This window comes from Delphinus delphis, chromosome 2 (assembly GCF_949987515.2).
Source record: "Delphinus delphis chromosome 2, mDelDel1.2, whole genome shotgun sequence".
Lineage (NCBI taxonomy): Eukaryota > Metazoa > Chordata > Mammalia > Artiodactyla > Delphinidae > Delphinus > Delphinus delphis.
In genome coordinates, this window is record NC_082684.1 from 127,605,561 (window position 1) to 127,631,166 (window position 25,606).

A 25,606-nucleotide genomic window follows, 5' to 3' on the forward strand; every position below is an offset into this window, starting at 1 on the left:
TTGAGGGGGTGATACAGAGTTTATTGAATTAGATTTTTCTATTTACAACTGAGATCACATCTACATACTATTTTGCTAGTCTACATTATTTCTAACGAGTTTAGACTTACAATGAATGGGCTCAATCATACAAAAAACACACGCACACACTCACACTAATTGTTTTAAAACAGTAGTGCATACATTACACTCCTCCTATAAAGCCAGCTTTGATTAAAAACCGCTAGTTTCAAAGATCAGTCTGATTTTGAAGATGAACCAAGATACACGCTGTATGATTCTAAAATCTATTTTAGCCATTTTGTACAGTTGCTATCTTACTGAACTATAGTATATATTTTTTAAAAGGACACTGATGAGGGGCACCATCTGGTATTACCTTTAACCAGACAGCTGACTGTCTCCCCCTCCCCCCAAAAACCTTTGGCCAAGAGCTCTCCATTGTGAAGACTGAAAGGACCCGGTGATACTTCAGCAGCAGTCCCATTACTGCTTGGAGGTAACAGAAGCAGGTTCATGTCCGCCTTTAATTCTACCACACTACGCAACTCGCAAATGGTTCTGAGATTAGAACATTTACCACCGTACTTAAACACTTACGGACATGGAGAGTCAGCTAGAACAGGGGAAAAGAAACTCACAGGTGGGTAGGTAAGAAGGTGGACACGTGAAGAGCCAAACTGCTCTGTCCGACACCTGTGTACATGTGCTTTAACTAAATGAACTCAGGAGGCCAATAGCAGTGGACCTGCTCAATTCACCTTCCAAATCAGAACAAGACTAAAAAAGCTCAGGTTTGAGTTTTCTACTATGCATAGGTTCCACCGGTGATGAGCAGCTCATAAGCAGGATCTCTACTCCTTCTGCACAATACGATGCAGGCACACAGCATGCCCAGCAGCTGTGGGAAGAAAACAACAATGGAAAAAAAAAAAGGCTGAAAACCCTCTTACAGCAAGTGCGTATTTCTTTGTTGGCAATGGAACTGTTTCTAAGTTCAAAGATCTCAAATCATCAAAAAAGCACTAACAGTAACGGAAGCAATTTCAAATGAATACATTATCTTTTTAGGATCTAAGTACCAAGTTTTAGTTTCCCTGCTTCACACCTAAGAACAATTTGTGAAGCCAGCAGAGAATCAAGTCTCTCCTAGTGCCATTCCCATCTCAATCTAGAGCAGTGCTGCATGAAAGAACTTTCTGCAGTGATGCAAACAGTCTATACTGAGCTGTCAAATATGGCAGCCATTAGCCACGTGTGGCTACTGAGCACTTGAAATGTAACTAGCGCAACTAAGGAGTTGCAATTTTTATTTTATTAAAATTAATTTAAATTTAGACATATGTGGCTAGTGGCTACAATACTGAACAGCAAAGGTCTAGGGAGCGGAATGATCAAGACTATGTATGGTGAGCAAATTTAATGGTGGTGGGTTTTTTTGTTTTGTTTTTTTTGCGGTACACGGGCCTCTCACTGCTGTGGCCTCTCCCGTTGCGGAGCACAGGCTCCGGATGCGCAGGCTCAGTGGCCATGGCTCATGCGCCCATCCGCTCTGCGGCATGTGAGATCTTCCCGGACCGGGGCACGAACCCGTGTCCCCTGCATCGGCAGGCGGACTCTCAACCACTGCGCCACCAGGGAAGCCCTAATGGTGGTGTTTTTAAGCATCTGGATTTGAGGGAGATAAACTTTATAACAAACCACAAAGTGAAAAGCCCAATACATGAGTAGCCCAAAAGCCCTATGGGGGAAAACCAATCTTGATACTAAAAAGTATAGTTCAAAGGTTTTTGTTCCACAATTATTTACTATTTTTGAAATCTAGGTTTGGCTCTGTGGTATTATATACATATTACTTTTTAAAGGTCACTTTTCCTTCATCATTTTATTTTAATAAGGCCTAATCCTTCCGTGGTAGCAAAGTGGAATAGTAGTGCCATGTTATTTTGGATAAGCGAGAGGATTAAGCTGGATTAAAAAGAAACGATTCTAGGGCTTCCCTGATGGCGCAGTGGTTGAGAGTCCGCCTGTTGATGCAGGGGACACGGGTTCATGCCCCGGTCCGGGAAGATCCCACATGCCGTGGAGCAGCTAGGCCCGTGAGCCATGGCCGCTGAGCCTGCGCGTCCGGAGCCTGTGCTCCGCAACGGGAGAGGCCACAACAGTGAGAGACCTGCGTACCGCAAAAAGAAAAAAAAAAAAAAAAAAGAAAGAAATGATTCTAGAATTTTTGACCTGGCTTCTTACAAAATATAAACAGGTACTAAAGAGCTAAATAAATTAATTTGCTGCTCTAACTTTTCATAGACAGTGAAAGGTCTCAGTTATTTGATTTTTAAAAGGCAGGGCCCTCTGTACATATGGGGTCAATCTAATTTCAACAAAGTGTACCTGATCCATAAAAAAGACTCTCAAAGTCTGAAGTGGAAGATTACTAATGAGACACATGTACAGAGAAAAAGGATGTCCTCAAACTGATTTCTCCCTGATAAAGTCACACTCTCCAATTTCTGCCCTTATTTATTAGCCTCTATTCTACCCATTCAGGATATATACTTGCTGCTTGAATTCAACAGTTTCATTATATCAATATTTCCTGAGTGCTTACTAGCGCAAAGCACCTTAAAAACATTTTAAAAGTGGATATTTTTGAAAGTTTACTAAATATCTTAAGCCAATTCTAGACATGTTTAGTATCTAATTCCTAAAGAAATACATTTCCATTCACTGTACAGCAAAACATTCTTAGAACAGCTATAAGATCAAACACAATTGTGTTCCCAGGCAATGTTAAATTGAGCAATAAAAATGCTAAGCTCTGAAGTTACTGATTAGCTTGGGGAAAAGATCTCTTCCCATCCCCACTTCCTCACATTCCTTTCAGTTGGCTAACTTCTACCGAAGGAGTCAGCATTCTCAAAATGGGGTCTGAAATAAGTATCCTTTTTTTCCTGACTTTAATTTCACTTAAATCAACTTGCACTAATTTAAAAACAATTAAATAAATTTGATAAAACCCTACTCAAGCTTGGAAATGAGTCTGTTTAAGAACATTAAATACTACAATTTAAAAAAAAACATTAAGCACTACACAATAACTTCTTATAGTGCAAACCTCATCACTAAGTATTACAGGTCCATTTCCAAAGCTTTGCTATACTAAAATCTCATCAGTTATTGAAATTTTCCAAAAACAGATTTTAAAATATCACACAAATATTTTAGCTCCAGTGTGATTTCTTGCAATTAAACTTTCCCCTGTAGTAGTCACATCATGAGAACTAATCTACACTTAGTCCAAATATAACACCCAGCAACTGCAAAAATGATTAGTAAATACATAGGCAAGTGGTGATTAAAAAAACTGCCAAGGACTAAAATGCTCTGTGATACACTAGGTAGGTGGCATTATGGGGAAGTAGGTATTTTATACAAGGTAATTAGAACTGCACAATGAAAACATTCTTTTCTGAGAAAAATTTAGAAATACCTATCAAAAAGTCATCCATATTCTCTGACCCCTCAATTTCATGACTACAAATATTTTGCTACAGACTTTGCCCATATATACAGAGGAAATTCACTACTTGCATTTCTGTAATAGCAACACTTCCATAAGTGCCCATTAATGTAGATTAAATTATGAAGTATGTCCAAAAACTGGAATACTATATTGCCACAGTAGCATATTAATTTGTTTTTTAAGAAGGTACAAAAGGTTACATATCATACATTATATGTAACCTTTTGTACCTTTTATGATACTTTTGAAATGATAAAATAGAATTTTAGATATGGAGGACAGATTAGTGGTTACCAGGGTATGGGGGAGGGGGCATAGGACAGAGGTGGGTGCAATTGTAAGAGTTATCAGGCAGACACTTGTAGTGTTGCAACTGTTCAGTATTTTGACTATGGTGACGGATACAAGAACCAAACAGGTCATAAAGTTGTACAGAATTGAATACACACATAGAAATGAGAAATCTAAAAAAAATCAGTGGATTGTATCAAGGCCAATATCCTGGTTGTGATATGTAATAGTTTTGCAAAATGTTAACCACTAAAGGAAACTGAGCAAAGCATACAGGATTCTGTCTGCATTGTTTCTCAAAACTGGAGGTTGCATACAATTATCTTAAGAAAGAAAGGTAGAAAATTGCATCCTATAAGCTTCTATTTGCATAAAAAATATTTATGTGCTTGTCTAACCACAAACTACTTCTGGAAGGATATACAGGAAACTGGGAACAGTGGTTGCCTCTGCAAGGGGGGACTCGAGAGCTGGGGTCAAGACTTGAGAGGGAGGCTTACCTCTTACTAAATTTGTATCTTTGAAGAAAATTTTATCAAATGGGTTTTTCAATTAAGAAATTTTCAAGAAGTTAACAATTAAGATTAATTTCCCCAAAATTAAAAAAAAAATCTTAGCCATTCAAGAATTAGCTTCCCAAGCTTTGGTTTTAAGTTTTTAAGGAAGAATTACTTGAAATACTTTTTTAAAATGACTGTCAGAATCAAGCCACTCAATTTTAACTATCTGGGGGCCCAATCTGAAGTGCTATTCATTTATGTATTTTAACTCATTTTAATGAATTAAAATAGAAGTCAGAAGAGGCAGGAAGGAAATAAGAGTCTCAACCTCCTTCACACTTGGCATACAGACCAGAAAAAAGCAACAAGGCCTTGGGAACCAGTTCTCTGTGAAATTTTGCTTTCCATCATTCCATCTTAAAGGACATGCCAACGTTGTGAGACTCCAAAGACTGACAATTCCCATTTTCCCCATACTGCCTGTGCAGTGAGCCTTACACACAGCTGAAACTTAAGAGCTTGCCAAATCAAAACCTAGATTTTATTATTATCACCAGACTGTTGAAATATAAAATTTATAGCTGATCATTTGTTCATTTAAGAGGCTGGCTACTCTCAAAGAAGTGAAATACCTTGCTCATTAAGAAACTAACAGTATAAAGGGTGTAGCAAAATTTTTAAAATCTCATTCTCTTATAGTTTTCAGGTTTTTCTTTCTTGGTAATTTTGGTCCTACCCAAACCTAGACTACTTAACAAGACTAGAACAAGGGTGGGCAGATGTTTCATAAAGGGCAATACAGTAAATATCTTAGGCTTTGTGAACCAAGAGACAAAATTGGTCTCTGTTGCAACTATTCAACTCTGTCACCATAACACAAAAGCAGTCATGGACAATACATAAAATGTGTGGGGCTCACACAAAAAGAGGTGGTGGGCTAGATTGGCCCACAGATGACCAACACTCAAACAAGAGGCTTTTACTGGTAAATTATGTTTATGGGAAAATTTCTTCTTAAATTCACCTTTATGCCTTAGAACATCAATGAAATGTAGCTTAATAGTACCACAAATCACACTCAAAATCAAAGGAGACAACGCTTAAATATTTTTGATACTCACAACACTACCAAAAATCAATCAATCTTTCCCATTATTTAAAATTGAATTTTCTGTGATAGCTCTTAGAGCTTCCCCACTTTAGAACCCGAAGAAAAGTGCTAATCATTTTTCAATGCTATTACATTGTGTATTCTAACCAGTTTAAGTGTCAATTTGCTGTCAGATTTCATTAACAGAATTTAGGAATTTAATCTTCTGAGAATCTTAATTCTTCAATTTGTAATTGGAGGCAGAGTACACATGAAGACGGGGTTCAAGCTTTAGTGATGGTCGTTAAGTCATGCTATCCTTGCTCTCCCTCATTTTCATGGCCTTTAAAACCAGGGACGGCAGAATCTCCAAGCATCCTTCTAGCTCTTTCTCTATCAGGATAAGTATAAAAGCATAAAAGCTCTCTGCTCTTTGAGTTGTTTCTGCCTTCATTCAGGTTTTCCACAAACATGGCACCAATCTACATCAGATTTTTAATATCAAAAGTTTAAACATTTATAGGTACTCTTAAAAAAAAAAGTAGAAAATTCTTTTATTTCAAATGGATGTTTTTCCCTTTAAAACCAGTTTTTAAATTTTCAAAACTACTAGGTTTTGAGGCTGTAAAAGCTCTGAATCCCTGACTTAGTTTTGCTGAACTGAAAACATCAAAGCTTCATCAGCCATTATTTAAGTCAGGGTGATTTAAGTATAAAATGCATATGAGAAGGCATCCTTAAGAGACTAGTTAGAATATTTATTAGCCCCCATTAAAAAATATTTAATGAAGAAATATCTGACTGGTTAATAAGCTTAACTAGATGAGGGACATATCTAAAGTGTTGATTTCATCAGTCTTCTATATACATGTTGCACATTTCATGATCAAAAGCACCATACAGTTCTAAAGTTTTTTTGCTGCATGCTAATACATGCAGCTTTATTACCACACATAAAATCATTAAAAATGCACAGATCAAAAAAAAAAAAAAAAAAATGCACAGATCAGGATTTCACTTGGGAAAAGAGACCTCCCTCACGTTTCATTATTTTTAGCTAAATGAATGTGTTTACACAAAGAAAATATGAAGTACACCCCTGCTGATCAACAGACTACTGCTATGCTGAGCCAAAGAGAAAACGCTTAGAAGGGCAGAGACCATAGCAAATAGAGCTCGGCTTTTCAATGAATCATTTCACAGCTCTCTGAATTATCAGCAAAGTAAACATTCACCCTTTTGCCATTTTATAAGGCACTTCCTGTTCAATACACTAGTTTCTGTTCAAATATACAGAGAGCAGACAAGCCAAGCAACTTACATATAAACTAGCAATTATGTTGGTTTTTCTAACAATTAAATGATATCAAAACTTTCTTCAAGTAGACTCTCTAGACCTGAAGCATGTTTCAAGAACATACTAAAAGAACACTAAAGAACACTCTGAGAACTAGATCTGATGCAAAGGATTTTCAAATAGTTGTAATATCCTCTAACAGAATCCCTAAGATATAATGTATATACCCAAGAAACTAGGAATGCAGATTATACTGGGCAGAAAAATAGCCATCTTTCTTACTTGTTTTTTATGTGGGTATGAGGGATAAAAGATGTGTATGGGTTTTTTTTTGATAAAGTGACAGGTAATTAAAACAATTACCAGCTACTTTGTACAAGCTCTTATTAAGGGGGAAAAAGACTGTTTTCACTGGTAGGAGCTGGGACAAGTCCCCTCAGCTACCAGAAAGACATGGTACATTTCCAAATATGCCAAGTGGTATAACAGACTTCTTGATGACAGTCCTTCTAAAAAAACTAAGTCCACAAATACAAGGGAGGTTAGAATCTCAGTTTTTAATTAAAGGTCATTCCTGTAAAGTGATAAAATTGCTCCCGTTACTGTAAGAGACGAGTGTAGTGCCACTAGTCTTGATTTATGTATATGAACATATAAAACCCTTGACGACAGAAAAGCAAGAAATGGAAGGAGAAATTTTAAAAAGATTAAAATAGAACTTTCCACTTCCAAGCTGAAATACAGCAGTTTGATTTTTTTTTAATTCTGTGAAGTTCTACTGAAGTACCTCCCAAGAATACATTATGACAAGAGTTTGTATTTTGAACAGGTCACTCACTAATCAAGTCAAGAAAATAAGATAAGGAGTCCCCTCACACATGGTTCCCCCATCCAGATCTCTGGTTTCTGGGACCATTCTGGGTCTATGTCTAGAAACAGGAAATGGAAGATGCTGGAAACTAGTGTCTGGTACCTCAATCACTTCCAAGTTATCTATATACACAAAGATTAACTGTACTTAGTGATTAAAACCATTCAGGGTTGCCATCAGAGAACCAGTACACTCTGAAAACTCCTTGGCTAGCTGTGCTTACCTGAATAGCTGCAAATGCCAGTGCTGCCCAGATAACATGCATCATGATTTCTTGTAGCTTCTTCACAACTAGAGCTTCACACCCCTAAAACACCCAAAGTCATCCTCATTAGTCTTTTTAAAAAGTGAAAGCTGCAAGGTCACATATTACTACTCACTGGCAGAAATGGAAATGACAGAAACTAAAAGAGGGAAAAAAGATAATGCATTTGAAAATAATTTATATTAAAATTAAATGGCATTAAAGACAAGTAAAAGAAGGTAGAAAAGAAGTTCCAGGTAGAGATAATTCACCAAGAAAAAAAGCTACCAGGCTAGATTCAAGTGTTGGCCAAGAAACTGAACTTACCTCGGCATAGAGGTCAGAAGGGTGGGCCAGACTGCCATTACAGCTGCTGGCGGTCTCTCTGCAACAGCTAAGAGGGACACTCTGGTTTTTGGTTTCTTTGAACCAGTCTGTATTTTCCCAGTCTGAATAGTTGTGAATTCCACAACAATGCAGCTAACAGAGAAGAGAACAGAGATATTACTTGTCACAGAACACATACCCCTGTGCCGAACTTTAGAGTTCCATGCACTGAAGAGCTTTAAGCTACTTTTAGACCAGTGATGTCCAACAGAACTTTCTCTAATGATAGAAATGTTCTGTGTCTGTATGCTCAGTATGGTAGCACCCAGCCACATGGGGCTATTGAGCAATTAAAATGTGGCTAGTGTGACTAAGGAACTGAATTTTTAATTTGAATTTAAATAGCCACATGTACTTAATTAGTGGCTCTAGAACCTCCATTTGAGAAATCATATTGCCCACAAGGGGTAGTTTACAGCTAAGAAAAATCTTTACACTTTGCCTGTTAAACATCTAATCCTGAGTTAAATATTATTTCCAATGACAAAGTATTTAAAATATTTTGTCTGAAATGTCTGGGACTTACTTTAAGTTAATCTAGCAAACGATATGTGGGAGTAATAGATGAAACAAGATTGACAAAAAGCTGACAATTTTGAGGTGGGTTTATGGATACAAAGATCTACTGTACAATTCTCTCTACCTTCAGGTATGTTTCAAATTGTCTACAATAATTTTTTTTTAATGGTTTTGTCTGTTATCCTTTCTGGTCTTGCTTTCTCAAGGTATATGAAGACTTCTCACCTCCTTTGAAGTCCATCTGGATGCTGAACTTTCCTGTGACACGTACCTCTCTTCCATGATCACCTCTTTAGCTAATTATTTTTAAGGGAAAATCAGATGCTTCTTATCTGGCTGTGACTAGGTAATGGTGGGAAAAAAAACTTTCCAAGGGTGAAGGTAAGATTATCGGACTTGGACTTCGCTGGTGGCGCAGTGGTTAAGAATCCGCTTGCCAATGCAGGGGACATGGGTTCGAGCCCTGGTCCAGGAAGATCCCACATGCCGTGGAGCAAATAAGCCTGTGCACCACAACTACTGAGCCTGCACTCTAAAGCCTGCGAGCCACAACTACTGAGCCTGTGAGCCACAATTACTGAGCCCACGTGCCACGACTACTGAAGCCCGAGTGCCTAGAGCCCGTGCTCTGCAATAAGAGAAGCCACCTCAATGAGAAGCCGTGCTCCTCAAGGAAGAGTAGCCCCTGCTTGCTGCAACTAGAGAAAGCCCATGCACAGCAACAAAGACCCAAGGGAGGCAAAAAATAAACAAATTTATATTTTAAAAAAATAGCATTGATCATTTAGTTTAACAACTCATGTGTAGCTGCATTTGAAAAAAAAAAGGTTATTGGACTCATCACGAAGCTAACCACAGCTGTAAATGTATACTGCTAATTTACATAGTAACAGAGTTAAGTTTAATGTTTGCTCAACAGTGATTGGTCCTCAAAAACAAATTAGCCTCAGAAGAACTCACCTGTCTCTGTACATAATCAATAGCCCGGCTAGCAGCATCAGGGTTGGTTCCATTGTAGGTCTTATATACTTTCTGAATGCTGCGATCAACCTCATTTTCCACCTGAATTAAAACAAAGAATTCAGTCCCTCAAAAATACTGATAAAAGTAACATTAGTCAAGGCTCCAGCTAAAATGCCCTAATGGCATGTGTGCAAAGTGGCAAGATATTTCCGTGAATTTCTTGTAAGAAAAAAGTTTTCTCCCTTCCTGCCTCCATGTAGATTCAGGTAAAACTTCAGACATATTATATCACACAGATTAAAAGCAATCACAGAGAAGATTGTGTGCAAGATGGCAGGCTACCAATTTATTCAAGAGGGAGAAAGCAGTTGAGCCTTGAGATAGGTGTCCTAACTTATAAACAGACCACCTTCTTTTTCAAATAAGTTTTCAGTGGGTTCTCAGAAGACCTACTCATTTTCCTTTCCTAAAGGAGGTAAAAATTAAACAACTTAAAAAGCCCCCACAAGATACTTTTGGGACAAATACCAACATTATTTCCATTTTACTTATTTAACGTTTAATTAGACTTGGGCAAATATGTAAAAGTAATCAGCAGGTTAAAAAAAAAATCAGTCCTTAAAAGTGGCACCTTATGAAGAGCTGCAGTTCAATGTATGTGAATGAGAAGACAGGAAATAAACTCTCCATAATGTATTGCCAAGTGGCAACTAAAGTGTCATTTAATAAAGTTTGCTTGTATCAGATTCTCCTTACCCTTCTAAGATGATTAGACCAATTTGGTAATTTTATCAGTGATGTAGTAAGACTATAAAATTGATAACCAGATCATAGGTAGGGGCATAATCCACTGCATTCTTTTTTTGGCATAGCTCTCTGGTACCTTATGTAGCAATGGTTGAATATTAAATTGGCATATCATGCCTTTGACTCAAAATCATAAGAGAATAACCCTACTATGAGAATAACCCTACTATGCCTTTATAACAGCTCTATAGTTATCCCCAAATTAACTTAAAGCAGCCTGTTTAGCCTTAAATGGTACAGTAGATGGAAAGCAAAAGCAGGAAAAATAGAAAGGAAAGGGGAAAGAAAAGAAGAATGACCAGAAAAGAGGAAAGAGGGGCAAGAAGGGAGTGGCTGGCAACAGTTGCCTTAGTGTTTGAGTTGGTAGGACCCCTTTTTCCTCAGGAACAAATTGCAGGATTACAACTCCCAATCACCTTTTTCTATGTCCAGAACCAACGCATTTTTTTTAAAAAGAGGCAATGGAAAATGAAATCCTCAGTTTAGTTCTTCTAAACAGAAATCTGGGAATCTATATAGGGAATCTATAGGCTGAGGAAATTTGAACAAAGTTCTCAGCTGACCAACTATTCATTTGCAGATCATCCTATGGTCATTTAAAGAAAACTACCTACAAACTAGGACAGTAGTAGAATTAACACTTTGCTATATTAAATGAGACTAGAAGTCCTGACATATAATTTCTAATTATCCTTACATTTTCAAACCAGTGGCTAAAGTGAAGTCAGGCAAAAGAAAATGTTTACTCTCAAAATGAGTTTGTTCTATTTCACTTGAAACACTTAAGCCACCTTTTAAAACATACATTCCAGTAGACAACATACCTTTGCTCTGTAAACATATCCCAAAACCACTACAACAACTTCTGTGACAAAAACCAAGAGTAGGATGATGACAAACTGTAAGGAAAATGTAAGGAAACATTGTCAAAAATTAAATACAAATGAAAAAATAACTCTAAATACTCTCTTGATAAAAAGCAATTATCTGAGATAACTGCTGGAAGTTTAAGACAAGTGCTAATTCTGTTCCAATTATAAAGAGAGTCAAATAGAAAATGGAGTTTCATGCTCAATTCAAGCAAGTAACACAAATGAATATTCCCACATACTATGACGACACATGCGATCAGTGAAGAGCTAACTTACCGTGGCAAGTCCACAGCGGCTTTCCCGGATTGTGGCACAGCAGCCAATTAGCCCAATAATGAAGAGCAGGGCTCCTACAGCTATGATCACCACAGCAGGGATGAGAGTGTACACATCTTCAAAGAAGTGGTCATAGTCGTCATAAGTGATGAAGACATAGGCTCCCACATAGCATAAAATGCCAGCTGCTCCCTGTTGAAAACAAGGTCAGAGCGCTGGTAAAATTCTCCAACCCCTGCTGGTAAAAATCCCCACTATTTCTTAGCATGTTATAACTCAATGAGATTTTCCACCACTTTTAAATCTTTGTAGACGTTTTTTCTGTGAAGCTGAAAATTATTCACTAGTAAGAGCATTTCGTTACTAAAGTTGTCAAGTTTTCCAAGCTCCATCTACTTTTCAACAGCTGCTGGTTCATCTAGGACCAAGAAACCATGAATCCAGTAAGTAAGACTGATGACAAGAATGAAAACACACACACATCCCAAAGCGCTTCTGTAGCTCAATTACATGTCCAATGAGGGTCAGTGTGGAGGTGGGGACTGCCCCCAGCAAATGGGGAAATCGGGTACAAGTGGCAAAGGCAGGATTTGAACCCAGGCGATCTGACTCCAGAATCTGCGTTTATAATCTCCATCTAATGACTTGGGGAAAGAAAATACAATAGCAACTAATAACCATGATACCCATATCTAAAACATTTGCTGTCCTAGTTGAGACTATGAAATTTACCATTTTCATAGCTAGAGGGCTACGTTACTAAAGAACTGTACAAACCCTTTAGGTCTATTTATTCTTTAGAATCGTGTTTCTCAAACTACATGAATAGGAATCACCTGAAGATCTTATTAAACTGCAGACTGATTCAGTAGGTCTGGGGGTGGGGCCTGAGATTCTGCATTTCCAACAAGCTCCCAGGTGATGCTGATGCTGCTGATTCTTGAACTACACTTTGAGTAACAAAGGTTTTAGAGCACCTAAAGGCAAACAATGCAGAAAGTCATGGAACAGCTGCTGCTCCAGACACAATGCTCCAGTTACAGAGTTTTACATACATTTTCCTTTTATCATTGTCAATTTTGCTATCATTGTGTACCAGCACAATACTGACAGCCCAATGCTGCTTGCTTTTATGTGAATGAGCAAATACAGTGTGAGGTTAAGTGTTAAAACATTTGGTTTAATGAATTATCATTTACAGAGCATTTTGAGACATTCAAGTAAAAAGAATTATTTCACCATTCTTCAAAATTTTAACACATAAATCATTAATCTTCAAACTAGAAAAGAGCCTCCACAATGATACTGGAAATATCGTTAACTCCTCTCAACCTGGAAACTCAGTTTATTTCTTTTTTTTTTTTTAATAAGTTTATTTATTTATTTTTGGCTGCGTTGGGTCTTCGTTGCTGTGCACGGGCTTTCCTCTAGCTGCAGCGAGCAGGGGGCCACTCTTCGTTGCGGCGCACAGTCTCATCACGGTGGCTTCTCTTGTTGCGGAGCACCAGTCCCAGGCACGCGGGCTCAGTAGTTGTGGCGCGGGCTCCAGAGCGCAGGCTCAGCAGCTGTGGCGCTCAGGCTTAGCTGCTCCGCGGCATGTGGGATCCCCCGGGACCAGGGCTCGAACCCATGACCCCCGCATCGGCAGGCGGACTCTCAACCACTGTGCCACGGGGGAAGCCCTCAGTTTATTTCTTGAGTCTGTGGGACCCTGTAAGCTTGGGCGTCATCAGTATATTTTCATATACCAGGCCAATAGAATCATTCAGATCTGGAAGAAAAAGACCCCATTTATGGAAAGTTGAGAAAGTAAGTTGATTTTTTTAAAAAATAATAATGAACTTTTAAAAAGAGAAGACAAGACTAGAGTAATGGAGGCAACTTAAAAAACCATAATCTTTTTTTTAAAGCTTTTTTAAAATTTTTATTTATTTTATTTTATTTATTTTTGGCTGCGTTGGGTCTTTGTTGCTGCACGCGGGCTTTCTCTAGTTGCAGCGAGCAGGGGCTCCTCTTCATTGCGGTGCACAGGCTTCTCATTGCGGCGGCTTCTCTTGTCGCAGAGCACGGGCTCTAGGTGCGCGGGCTTCAGTAGTTGCGGCTCGCGGGCTCAGTGGTTGTGGCTTGCAGGCTCTAGAGCGCAGGCTCAGTAGTTGTGGCGCATGGGCTTAGCTGCTCCACGGCACATGTGATCTTCCCAGACCAGGGCTCGAACCCGTGTCCCCTGCATTGGCAGATGGATTCTTAACCACTGCGCCACCAGGGAAGTCCAAAAAACCATATTCTTTTAAAACTCTCCTCTGGCTTTCAAGAGGCCCCACTGCTGGCTTTCTTCCTATTTCTCTCACTGCTTGCTCTCTCATTCTCTTCATGGACTCTTCTTTACCAGACAAATGTTAGTGATCCCCAGAGTTCTACCTTCAGCCCTATTTAAATAGTTTTCATTTTGTAGGCTTTCCTTGGGCTATATTAGCCATGGCTTCACCAGCCACTGCAGCTCTCTACCTAAGCCATCATCTCAGGATTACACATCCCCATCTGGAAGCCCCACAGACACCTTGCCCTCAACTTACCTCAAACCCTCTCTGCCTTCCTGCCCACTCCATTAAACCTTCCCTCATATTCTGTATTCCAGAGCAAATGGCACCACAGTTATTTTTTTCTAGTCAAATGCCTGAGAGTTACTCTATTTTCTTTCTTTGTCCTACCTCTACATCCCATCAATCACCAAACTCCTTCAGATTTACTTTCAAAACACTACCTGAATACCGTAACTTCTCTTCAACCCTCTGCAGTGCTTCTGTCTTAATGTGGGCCTTACCATTGTTCACCCTAAACCTTACTTCCTGACCCTCCCTGTCCCTTAATAATATGTTCTTTATATGATCAGTTATTTTTGTTAAAAATATAAAACAGATCAAGGCATTAGCATGTTTAAAATCAAGATGAGGCAAATAAGGCCCCTGATAAACTAAGCTGTTCCTCCCTGCTTTTCAGGCTCAGACTCCATTACCTCTCATGTACCCTGAACAACAGAAAGCTGTTATTTCCAAATGTACCACATATCCTCTTACTTCTTTACCTCTGCTATTCTCTTTGGAACGCCCTCTCTTCATCTGCCTGGGAACTCCCTGTCACCCATTAAAATGCAGTTTAAATATCACCTCTTCCTTTTGGAAGCCATTCTCGACCATTTCAGGTTGGATTAGGTGCACTTGGTCACATACCACCCCCTACACAGCTCTAACAGAGCATTTATTACAACTGTTGCAATTATAACTATATATGTCTCAGCATGCCATTAGGGCACAAACTTTGCCTGTCAGTCTTTCAGCCCTGTACCACCATCCAGCACCTAGAACGGTGCCTGGCATATAGAAGGTATTCGTCAAAATTCATTGAGTACACTTCATTTCATCCAGTCCCTTGAAATTGCCCTCCTATCTCAATCATAAAGCTTTGGTTTGACTTTGCTTTGTTTCTCTTCAGTCTAATGCTTATAGTTTTTAGTCCACCATTCAAACAAGATTTGGCAACTTAATCCAGCTTACTGAATTCCTGATGGCCATGACATCTGGAATACATTAGTTTATAAATGCTTCACCTACAGCAACTGTACCTGTTCAAAGGCTCTCAGTTCACTGACATACTTACTTTGGTGACATATTATTATGGGATGATGGAAGGCACAGGAGAGGGGAGAGAGGAGAAACAGCTTAATAGTCTGGGTGCATTAACTACCGAAGTACATGGAATACTTAACATTCTTACCAAACATTACTTTTTCTTGACTACATATGTGTGATATACAAACACACACGTGTATACACACACACATTTTGTTACAGTAAATACTTTTAGTCCCCAAACAGAATTAGAAGAATACTAAATATGAAGCCATCAAATACTGTCCAGTTTGTCTTCACTAGTCATCTCTCTATCCTTTGGACTCTTAGCCTTTCTTACTCTAATAGGCAATCTTCATTTCTTAAATGGCTTAAATTAAAATGAATTCCATCTTTGAGCTGCTAGTAAATGAAATTTAAGACCACATAAATTTGAATAGGGCTTCCCTGGTGGCGCAGTGGTTAAGAGTCTGCCTGCCGATGTGAGGGACATGGGTTCGTGCCCCAGTCCAGGAAGATCCCACATGCCGCGGAGCGGCTAGGCCCATTAGCCATGGCCGCTGAGCCTGCGCATCCGGAGCCTGTGCTCTGCAACGGGAGAGGCCACGACAGTGAGAGGCCCGCATACCACACGCACACACACAAAAAAAATTGAATAAAAACAGGATAAAACTGGAAGATATATGTACTCAACAATTAATCTGAAGCATGGGAAAGTGAAGAACCATCTGCATTTTAAACATGAAATGATGAGTTTTCAACCTAAAGAGATCCCTATAAGGCTCACACTTGGTGCTGCCTGGGTGTGGGCCAAGTGAAATGCTTCCAGTGCAGCCATCCTCCACCCATACAGATAACGAATGCAATGGAAGGCTAGGAGGAAATGCCATTTGTAAAGCCGCCTGTTCTTTTCTAATAGACTTGAAGGCAGTTTCTTTTCCCAGGCTGCAAACTAGTCAACATCCAAATCACACAGCAGAGTTGAAAACATAACGCTTCTGTTTTGACAACATACAGTGGGAAGCAACTTAGCAGTTGCACACACCAAAGCAGAAACTGCACTGATTGCTGATATGAAACTATATAAATCAAATTACTGACAGAGACTGTCTCCTAAATTGAAGGTAACTTCAAAAATTTCTTCTTTTAACAACATGTATATATAGTGCTTAATGTAAGTTGTATAGTAAACAATTTATGAAATGACATCAGTTACTCTGAAAATATAGAGAAGGTGTCCCTAAAACAGCTGAAGACATAAAAACAGCAATAAACAACTGCTTTAATGACATCCAACCATCAGTATGAAAAACATAGGTAGAGCTTATATGGTAAACGGAAAAAGGTTATAAGTAATTCCTAACTAGGGACTTTGTAGTCATGCAGATTTTTGATATAGGAGTTGTGGCTATTAGAAAGCCTAAAAGGTAAGCAGGGTTAAATCCTTCTGAAGGGTAATGCTGGGATTGAGATGTATCAAAGGATCTGGGCTTTGCCAACAAACCAGCTGCAGGGGGGGAAGAGGAGGTGCAGCAGAAGAGGGAATGAAATGTAGAACTTGGAAGCAGCTGAACTGCATTAGTCATCGCTGAGAAAATCTGAGCCTATAAGGAGGATTTGTGCCAGGACAGTATACTAAAAATACTCATCCTTTTTACAAATAAGTGAAGGGAAATTTAACGGAAAGGCTGAGACCTGAAACTATAGAAAAAAGAATTTTTTGAAAACCATTCTTCTTTACCTTTTAATAAACTCATGTTCTAAATTAAGTCACAAAATCTTAAAACTTTAGGAAAGCCAGTGCTTTTGCAGAACCCCAAGCTGTTCCTCCAGAAATAAAGCTACCTGTCAGAAAACTTTAGAAGTATGAGTTCCAGAAGTATGACACTTCACTTTATCCTTTTACCCTTCCACTACATATTCAATACATACAAATGTGAAGCCCCTTTAAAATTAGAAATTTCAATGTTATGTAAGATTGATTTTTCTACAGTTTAGAAACCAGTGTTTTGGTTTTACAAACTAATTGTTTTGTTTTTGTACTTTTGAAATCCTCTGTGAAAGACGATGACATGCTAAAATCCACAAAACTCCTAAATTCTTTACTTTTCTAAGGAAGAAGGAATATGAAATGAAAGGGAGCACATCAACCACAGTGATACTTGCCACTGGAATCAGGGAACATTAAAAACAAAACAGCCTTGTTACAAGCCAGGAGGTAAAACACCTCTGCTGTGAAAAGTGCATCTATATGGAAATTTAGAAATGTGAAGGTGCATCCCACATCCCACAGAGCGTATGGGTGAAGATAAAGCAAAGAAGAACAGGAGTGATTTTCTTGCAGTGGTATACAGTAGTCATGGATTCATTTGTAGAAGGGAAAGAATCAGGACAGTGTAAAGATGAGGGGACCATCTGAAGTCATTCAGCTAAAAAGCACAGTGTCTCACAAATTCTTGTTGCCTGCAAGAACTACTCCTTCAGTGTGATTTTTGCCTCCAACAATCAATTGGTAAAGCAGAAGCGACTGGAATGTTGGAAGAAAGAGTAGAAAGACCTGGCAAAAACCACCATGTATTCTAGACTTCATAAGAATGCAGATTTCAAAAAGTAAAGAGGGGAAAAATAGCAGCAAAAATCCATCTTATGTACCTATCTTTTAACATTTAATTCAGAGTCTCCTGTACGGTCATATTAGTTTTTCATGTACCTCGCTTCTCTCCTACAAAGAACCCATTGGTAATTCTATGCAGTGCATTTCTGAAAGCTTTTCCAAACTCCATCCCTCCTTGTGCCATTAGTAGTGTCTTAAAATCACCTCAAATCTTTCAGCATTCTACTTACCATAATATTCTCTAGTCAAACCTATTTGTTTCAATTCTGACTTACTCTGACGAAATACTTCATATCATTAAATATAATTACTCTTACCAAGTCCAATGCCTACATATTTCATTTACTCTCTTATCACTCAAGGAAAAAAAAACTATCCCAAAGATTTCAATTCCGGGCTTCCCTGGTGGCGCAGTGGTTGAAAGTCCGCCGCCGACGCAGGGTACATGGGTTCGTGCCCCGGTCTGGGAAGATCCCACGTGCCGCAGAGCGGCTAGGCCCGTGAGCCATGGCCGCTGAGCCTGCGCGTCCGGAGCCTGTGCTCCGCAACGGGAGAGGCCACAACAGTGAAAGGCCCGTGTACCGCAAAAAAAAAAAAAAAGATTTCAAATCCTCTTTCAGAAATTAAAGCTACTCTAACCAAGAATTTCTGAAGCTATTAAAATATATCATTTTCAACCTAACAAATTGGTCAATAATAAAGGCAAGCAGTATTCAAAGATATGTAAGGGTACAGAGAGAAGAGCCCACAGAAGTACAGAATAATATAGAATAATCTTTCTGGAGAGCTATCTGGCAACACATTATTAGCCTCAGCATTTATACTTTTGTACCTACTAACTGCACTTCTAGGAGTCTATTCTTAAGAAAATAAGTCAGATGAAAACAAAGATTTGTATAAGGTATGTTCATCAAAATGTTATAATATTATAACAAAATTATAATAGCGAAAACAAAAGAAAAAACCCTAGCATCCAGAGGTATATTTGCATTATAGCCCTTAAATATGTTAAAGCATAATTTACTAATATGTTTGTGGTGTGTTAGGGGAAAAATACACTTACATGCAGACATTAAAAAAAAAGGAAAAAAAACACCAAAATGTTAATACTGGTTGTCTCTGAGTGGTGGAATTATGGTAACGTTAGTTTAAAATACTTTTTAGTGTCTTCTTTAAAGAGCAAATATATTATTTGCATAATCATAAAAGTAAATATTTAAAATTATATCTGAAATTGAGACTTTGTTGTTCTTTCACAAACGAATTCTTAGATCTCTCCTTAACCACCAACATAAAACAGGTATCTCTTCAATCCCAAATATTTTAGGCACTTCTGCCAATTTTCCCTGTTTATCACTTTTCTTGGGTCTGCCTGGCTTTGACTCATCTTTAGATGTTTTCTGACTATCTAACACAATTCTGATCCTTTCAGTACACATCCTTTTTTTCCCCCATAAATGTTACCTATTAAGGAGACAAGTAAAAAACAAACAAACAAACAAACCCTACTTGGAGGGGTAAAATTTTGACAGTAAGCCACTTCTGCCATCATTATCAATATCACCATCATTATTGCCATTATTCTTAAAGAAAAAGTATTTTAATCCTTTAAACCAATATTACTCCGATGACATTCCAAAGGTCATGTTCCTCAATTTTGTCCTATTTGCACTGTTTCTGTATTTGGTTTTTTATAATCACTGTTCATCTAGCTTAACAAAGTTGTTCTATTTAATCCAATTTATATCCACAAGTTGAAAGACCCCAAATGTTCAGGTTGCAATGAAACTGGAGATCCGCAACTGCCACAGCCAAATTATTTTAACAGCATGGAAATTAAATATTTTCAGATTGCAGGGCTCCAGGGGACATCTGAGAAGCACGTAATTTAAACATGCATTTTTCTTTGAGACCCTCTGTCCTCACACCCTACTCTAACTGTAAAAAGAGTCAGTTATTACTACTGGAGCCTGAGGTCCTTAAGCTCTATAATAGTAGAGTTTGTCCTTGCTTGGGTTATGTGTTTAATCAGTAGCAGCAACAATGTAAAATACAGTATGTCAGCATTTACTATAGATTCCCTTTTAGTAAATCAAGAACAAATACATCAATGCAAATAATTGTTCTCATCTACTGACTCTACAAAACTATTAAGGAGGGGGAAGGAGGAAAGAGATGATATTTTTAAAGGAAGACTTGAGACTCTCTGTGAGTATAAGGGGAAGGAGCAGGGGGAGGAGCAGCTAGAAATTAAATTCAATAGACTATTAAATGGTTTTGCCTGTCTGACCCCTCTTCCTATAAGCTGTCAGAGAGCAGGAACTGTACCTTTTTGCATTTCTCAGAAACATGTAAAGCACAGATATTCAACAGGTATTTACTAAGTGAATGATTCTTAGAATATACTTGTTTGATGCAAGTATAAATTTTAAGAAAATAAAATTTCTGCAAAAATCCTAAGCTAAGTTGGATCTTATGGAATAAAATTCATTAAAATATTTCAAAGCATGATAAATATCCTAAAGAGCTACTAAACAACCTCTTCCTTAAACTGCCAACTAAAGAGAGCTTTCCTGACTAAGTTCCCCATGCGATGCGCTCTTCCAGTTAATGATTACTCAGAGCCACAAGGCTCTTGGTATGGTGGACAGCTGACTGAGAATGTAGTAAGACTGGAAACATTCATTTTCCTAACTGTCAAAGTTAAGAAACAGGTCTCCTAAAATACACCACAACTTGCTTTTCTTCTAGTGAATTGAAAAATAACTATGAAAAAAGAAATCTGTTAGCTGGAGGTGTGTTCCAATGACATATTCTTTGTCAGAGCAGTCATTCATGATGATAGGAATACAGGAGGTGGAGAAACAAATTCCAGGATGTTTGATAAAGGTTCCGGTTTAAAAGTATCATATTCTCAACTCAAATGTGCAAGATGTGCTAGAAAAGACAAAATATGTATATGGAGATTTGTGAAGAAGAAGTCTTCCTTGAAATATTTCATTATAAATTTTTATCTTTTAAACAAAAGCATGAAAGTATAGTTAAGCTTTCTTTTGGTAATTTGAACACACCAAGTATATTCTTGCCTTAGAGCCTGTAGGCTGTTCCTTGTATTAAATGTCCCCCATCTCCTCCAAATCACCCCAAAATCTGTTCCTTCATATTCCAGATTAAATTTCACCTCCTTGGAGAAGACTTCTTTGCCAACCTAAAGCAGCCACCCAATCACTCTATCACATCACCCTGTTCTAAGTCTCTGCATAACACATCACTATCTGATATTTTCCTTGCTTATTTTTTTTTTTTTTTTTTGCGGTACACGGGCCTCTCACTATTGTGGCCTCTCCCGTTGCAGAGCACAGGTTCCGGACGCGCAGGCTCAACGGCCATGGCTCACGGGCCCAGCCACTCCGCGGCATGTGGGATCTTCCCGGACCGGGGCACAAACCCGTGTCCCCTGCATCGGCAGGCAGACTCTCAACCACTTCGCCACCAGGGAAGCCCTCCTTGCTTATTTTTAATTGCCTTGCTCCACCAAAAAAAAAAGTTCTGTAAGAACAGAGATATTCATTTTTCCACCATTCTATCAGTAATATAAGCACAAAGTAGGTATTTAAACATTTGTGTTGTATTTGTTTAACAAAGCAATTTTCCTTAATTATATGTATTCACAGAGGGAAGAGTAATATGAAACTTTTTTAAGATAAGGTGAATTTTAATGCTTATATAAGGCTTTTAAATATGATTTGTATGTAAAGGGTATTTCATATGAGTGAATGATGATTAGTGAAGGTGCCACATTCCAAAGTTGTTTCCAAAAGCATTTAAAAGGTGTTTAACCTTGTGGTATTTCCCACTCCACAGCTGTGTTAGTGTTACTATGGCCTTTCATACTGATGAAAAACAACACCCTAAGCAGATGTGCCAGACTATAAATTCTGCAAGCATGGACAAAGCTTTCTCTTGTAGTCCCTATAATGCCTAAGACACATATGACCAAAATAAATACTAGCCAATTGGTTTTTCTCACAGGGTAGAAAAAGTAAAAGTAATTTGTATAACATGGGTCTTCATTAAGTACTCAATTAACTTGCCAGAATAAAAACCTGAAATTATAAAGTACTGATTTAAACTTGTTTTAGATGAGGCCTCCTGGGTCAGATCAAATGACCCACTGAATTAAGACCCTTGTCTGACCTTGGTGCAAAAGTGCAGTTTAGAGAAGAGGTTAATGACTGTTCCAATAGCCTTCAAAATTTAGTCATGTAACTCAAACACTCCTGTCTTCCAAAAATTATCATGAGTCTAGAACTAATACGCTTACATTTAAAGCTATGCCACTCCATAAAAAACAAAGAGATCCAAGTTGTACATCCCTTCACTAGTCCAAAATTACCTTTCATGCTATAGGCCCTAATATTTTGGAATTTGGTGAGGCACTCTCAACTTCCACTAAGACAACCTTCAGGATTATAGAACCCACTGTTTCCCCTTTGTCTGAGCCTTTCCATAGTAACTTCCTTAGACTGCACTGTTCAAAATAATCTACACCAAGTCAACATTAACAGTTTTGGCTGTCAGATCATTTAATATCGATCCTAAGTATTTCAAGTACGTATCTATTTGCACATCACAGCTCTTTGAACAAGCTGCCAACGAAACCAGGATATCATGATATAGAGAGGTGTAGTTTAAAGATGTTGACAAAGCAATTAAACTTTAAAACTTATCAACAATCAGTCATTACCATCCGATAGTGAAGAGCCAGTGCAACAGAGCCTGGGCAACTTTGCTGAAGTTGCCCAAGGGAACCTAGATAAACTTTAGAGATGCTCTGTGTAGGGAATGCTTATTCTTCCACTTATAGATTAAGGCATTAAAAGGAGGAAGGGGCCACTATATAAGAATATACTTATTAGAACTGAAGAATGCATTAGAAATTCCCAGGAAGAACAGGTTAACATCTGTTTTATGTACTTCCTCATAATGACCTAATTTTTTAAACTGACAAGTTAAATAGTGTAGTTTAAATGCTGGGGCAGGTTCTAAACAAGGTTAAAATCAGTGTTTTAGAGCAAGTGAGTCTAACACAGCCTAAACAGTTCCTTCCCCTTTCCAAATCTTTTGAAATTACACTTTGCTCTACCACCACCGGCTCTAGAGCACAGGACAACCTGGGTGTGAAGGCTGGCTCTGCCCCACCTTGCGTGTGCCCCTTTAAGTAAACTTTAATGTCCTCATCTGTAAAAGAAGCACGATATTCCCTGCCAGAAGGAGCTATTATGAGGATACTCCATGTAAAGTGCTTAGCACTGTGCCTGGGTTTTAAAAGCACTCAAATATTAGCTATGATTACCAACATCGTCAGATTCCAACAGTTGGTCCTTAAACTAATACTTTGGCACGAGACATATCTAATATTGTTTCCTCCTTAGTTATGTTGCACTAATCCTGCTGTACGCCACAGTTTTTTTCCCTGCATGTCTGCTTAACTTCCTCATCACAGCTCACAAATGTTTTATTATCCTACTAACCTAGATAAAGAGTGTTTTTACCACACAGTTTAACTTCAATCTTGGCAAGAAGCCATTATGAAAAGTACAACTGAAGTTCATCATAACCTTCTTCACTAAGTGCCAACAGTACCTATACTTACATAGTTTCCAAAGATTAATGAACCTTTGAATTAACTGCTATTTTAAATGAAAATTTAATTATTTAAAGAAAATGGCTCCTGCATTTCCAATATTTTGTTTTATTAGCAATTCCAGTCCCTGAGCTTGAATAGCCTAGAACTCACCTGACAGTACACAGACTCTTCTCCAAAATCAAACTGTTATGCCCATAAAAATCACAAGGAACTGTAAAGGCTACAAAGCTAAGTCTATATCTAAGAATCTTCTTACCTATAGTGTTTCTCATCTGGAGAGCCCTGGAAACTCTTTTAGCTTTTAAAAAGGCTTGTAAGTCAAACTAAAGTATAAGAAACACTGCTCTAATTGGAAAAGAAGAAATCATGGAAACATCAATGACACATGGGTGATTCTGAACAGTACTATCGGCCCTACCAGTCAGGATTCTTTCCATCACACCATAAATATCCTGAAAGACTCTATGGCAATACATGTGTGTAGTAAGTGCCTTATTATATGTAATTATCCTTTTATGCTACAGCAGTCAGGATATGAAAAGTTTCCTCCTTTGTTGGGGGAGGGGGGAATGTGTTGTAAGAAGGAAAGGATTCCTCCTAATTTAGGGTATGTTTGTGGGAAAGAGTTGAATGGGGACATACAAAAGTATGGGAAGTGGGAATGTTCAAGAAGTGTCCTGGGGACTGGGGACAGGGAAGTGTGTCCAGGACAGCAAGTGTTTAAGAACATGGTCAATGGTGAAGAAGGAAAGGTGACTGAGGACTTTAACTGCAATACCAAGAGGAGGTTGAACCTTAATCTACTGCTGAAGCTTTAGGGGTGTGGGCGGGTGTTTATTTTTTAAATGAAATAAAGTGATGTGAGGGAAGAAATGATTAATAAGATTTATCCGGGTGCAAAGTCCAGATGAACTAGAGGGTGGAGAGACTGACAGGAATAACACAGGTTATTACAAAAGTCCTTGGCGAGATAAGGACCTGAAGTAAGATGAAGGGGCTATAAACACCCCTTTCTTTGAGGGCGTGTCCAAAAAATGTGTAAGCCACCCTTTATTGAAAGTGAAATAACGCTTTCAAGATCTTGTGACATCCGAGACATATTTAACCAAGGTTTATAATCTCAGGCTACCCATCCCCAGGACCAAACAAACAGACTAATTTTCTGGTTACAGGATTATTTGGCTTCTCAAGTTGAAACCGTTCCATTTTCTGGGCTGGTAACCAGTCAACCAGTTCTCCATACACAAAAAGCTCTAAGGCAAAATCCCTCACCCCTGAGTCGGTAGCGTCCCCGCACTACTGCACCGTTTGCTCGCACGCCTCGGGGCTGCCACTAGAGCTGCCAGGGCTCCGGGCCCCGACAAAGAAAGCAGAGCCCGACCCTTTGGGGAATATCCTATTTCGAGCCTGGTGTCCTAAAAGAATCTGCAATGAGAGCTCTCCGTCCAGCAGGCTGCTCCGGGGAGGGGGGAGGCCGGGGGGCCTCTCAGCGCCGGCCCCTGGCACAGAGCTCGTCGGCGGGGGCACCAAGCCCGAGCGCGGAGGCCGCAAGAAGCCCCCGAGGGCTTCCTCTCACCGCCATCTACGCCCGGAGCCTTCGTCCCAGCCAGTGAGGGACCTAACGAAGAGGCCCCCGGGGCCGGCCCGGGCCCCCTCCCCTCGCGCCTCCGCCACAGGGCCCCCTGGCTCCCTCAGCGCCAGCCCCGGCCCAGCCTGGGTCCCCGCTGGGCCCCACAGGCGCTTCAGCCGAGGCCTCCTTCGGGCCGCACCGCCGGCCCCCCGCCCTCTCCCGCCCGCCGGCCACGCTCACCCAGAAGATGAGGTTGAGAAACACCAGCACGGTCTTGGAGGAGGTGATGCCGCACTGGCCCATGGTGCCGGCGGTCGGCTGAGGCCCTGCTCGGCGAGCGGGACGCGCTCACCGAGCGAGGCGTCAATGGCGACGGCGCCTTCCCTGTGGGAACTGCACGGCCTGCGAAGCGTTCACCGCAGCCCCCGGAGCCGTCGCCCACCCCTAGCCCAGCAAGCACCTCGCTCCTCCGCGCAGCCGCCGCAGTCTCCGCCAGGCCACCGCGC

The 25,606-nt window shown here is 39.4% G+C and overlaps 1 protein-coding gene across 1 annotated transcript; it reads right to left on the reverse strand.

Moving 5' to 3' along the window:
• On the reverse strand, positions 1-25,606 carry TSPAN3 (tetraspanin 3). Its single transcript, XM_060005559.1, has 7 exons — positions 25,341-25,606; positions 11,641-11,832; positions 11,317-11,391; positions 9,683-9,784; positions 8,144-8,296; positions 7,796-7,879; positions 1-901 (listed from the first exon to the last, which is right to left on the reverse strand). The coding sequence occupies exons 1-7, from the start codon at positions 25,401-25,403 to the stop codon at positions 809-811; spliced, it is 762 nt and encodes a 253-aa protein (XP_059861542.1). The 5' UTR covers positions 25,404-25,606; the 3' UTR covers positions 1-808.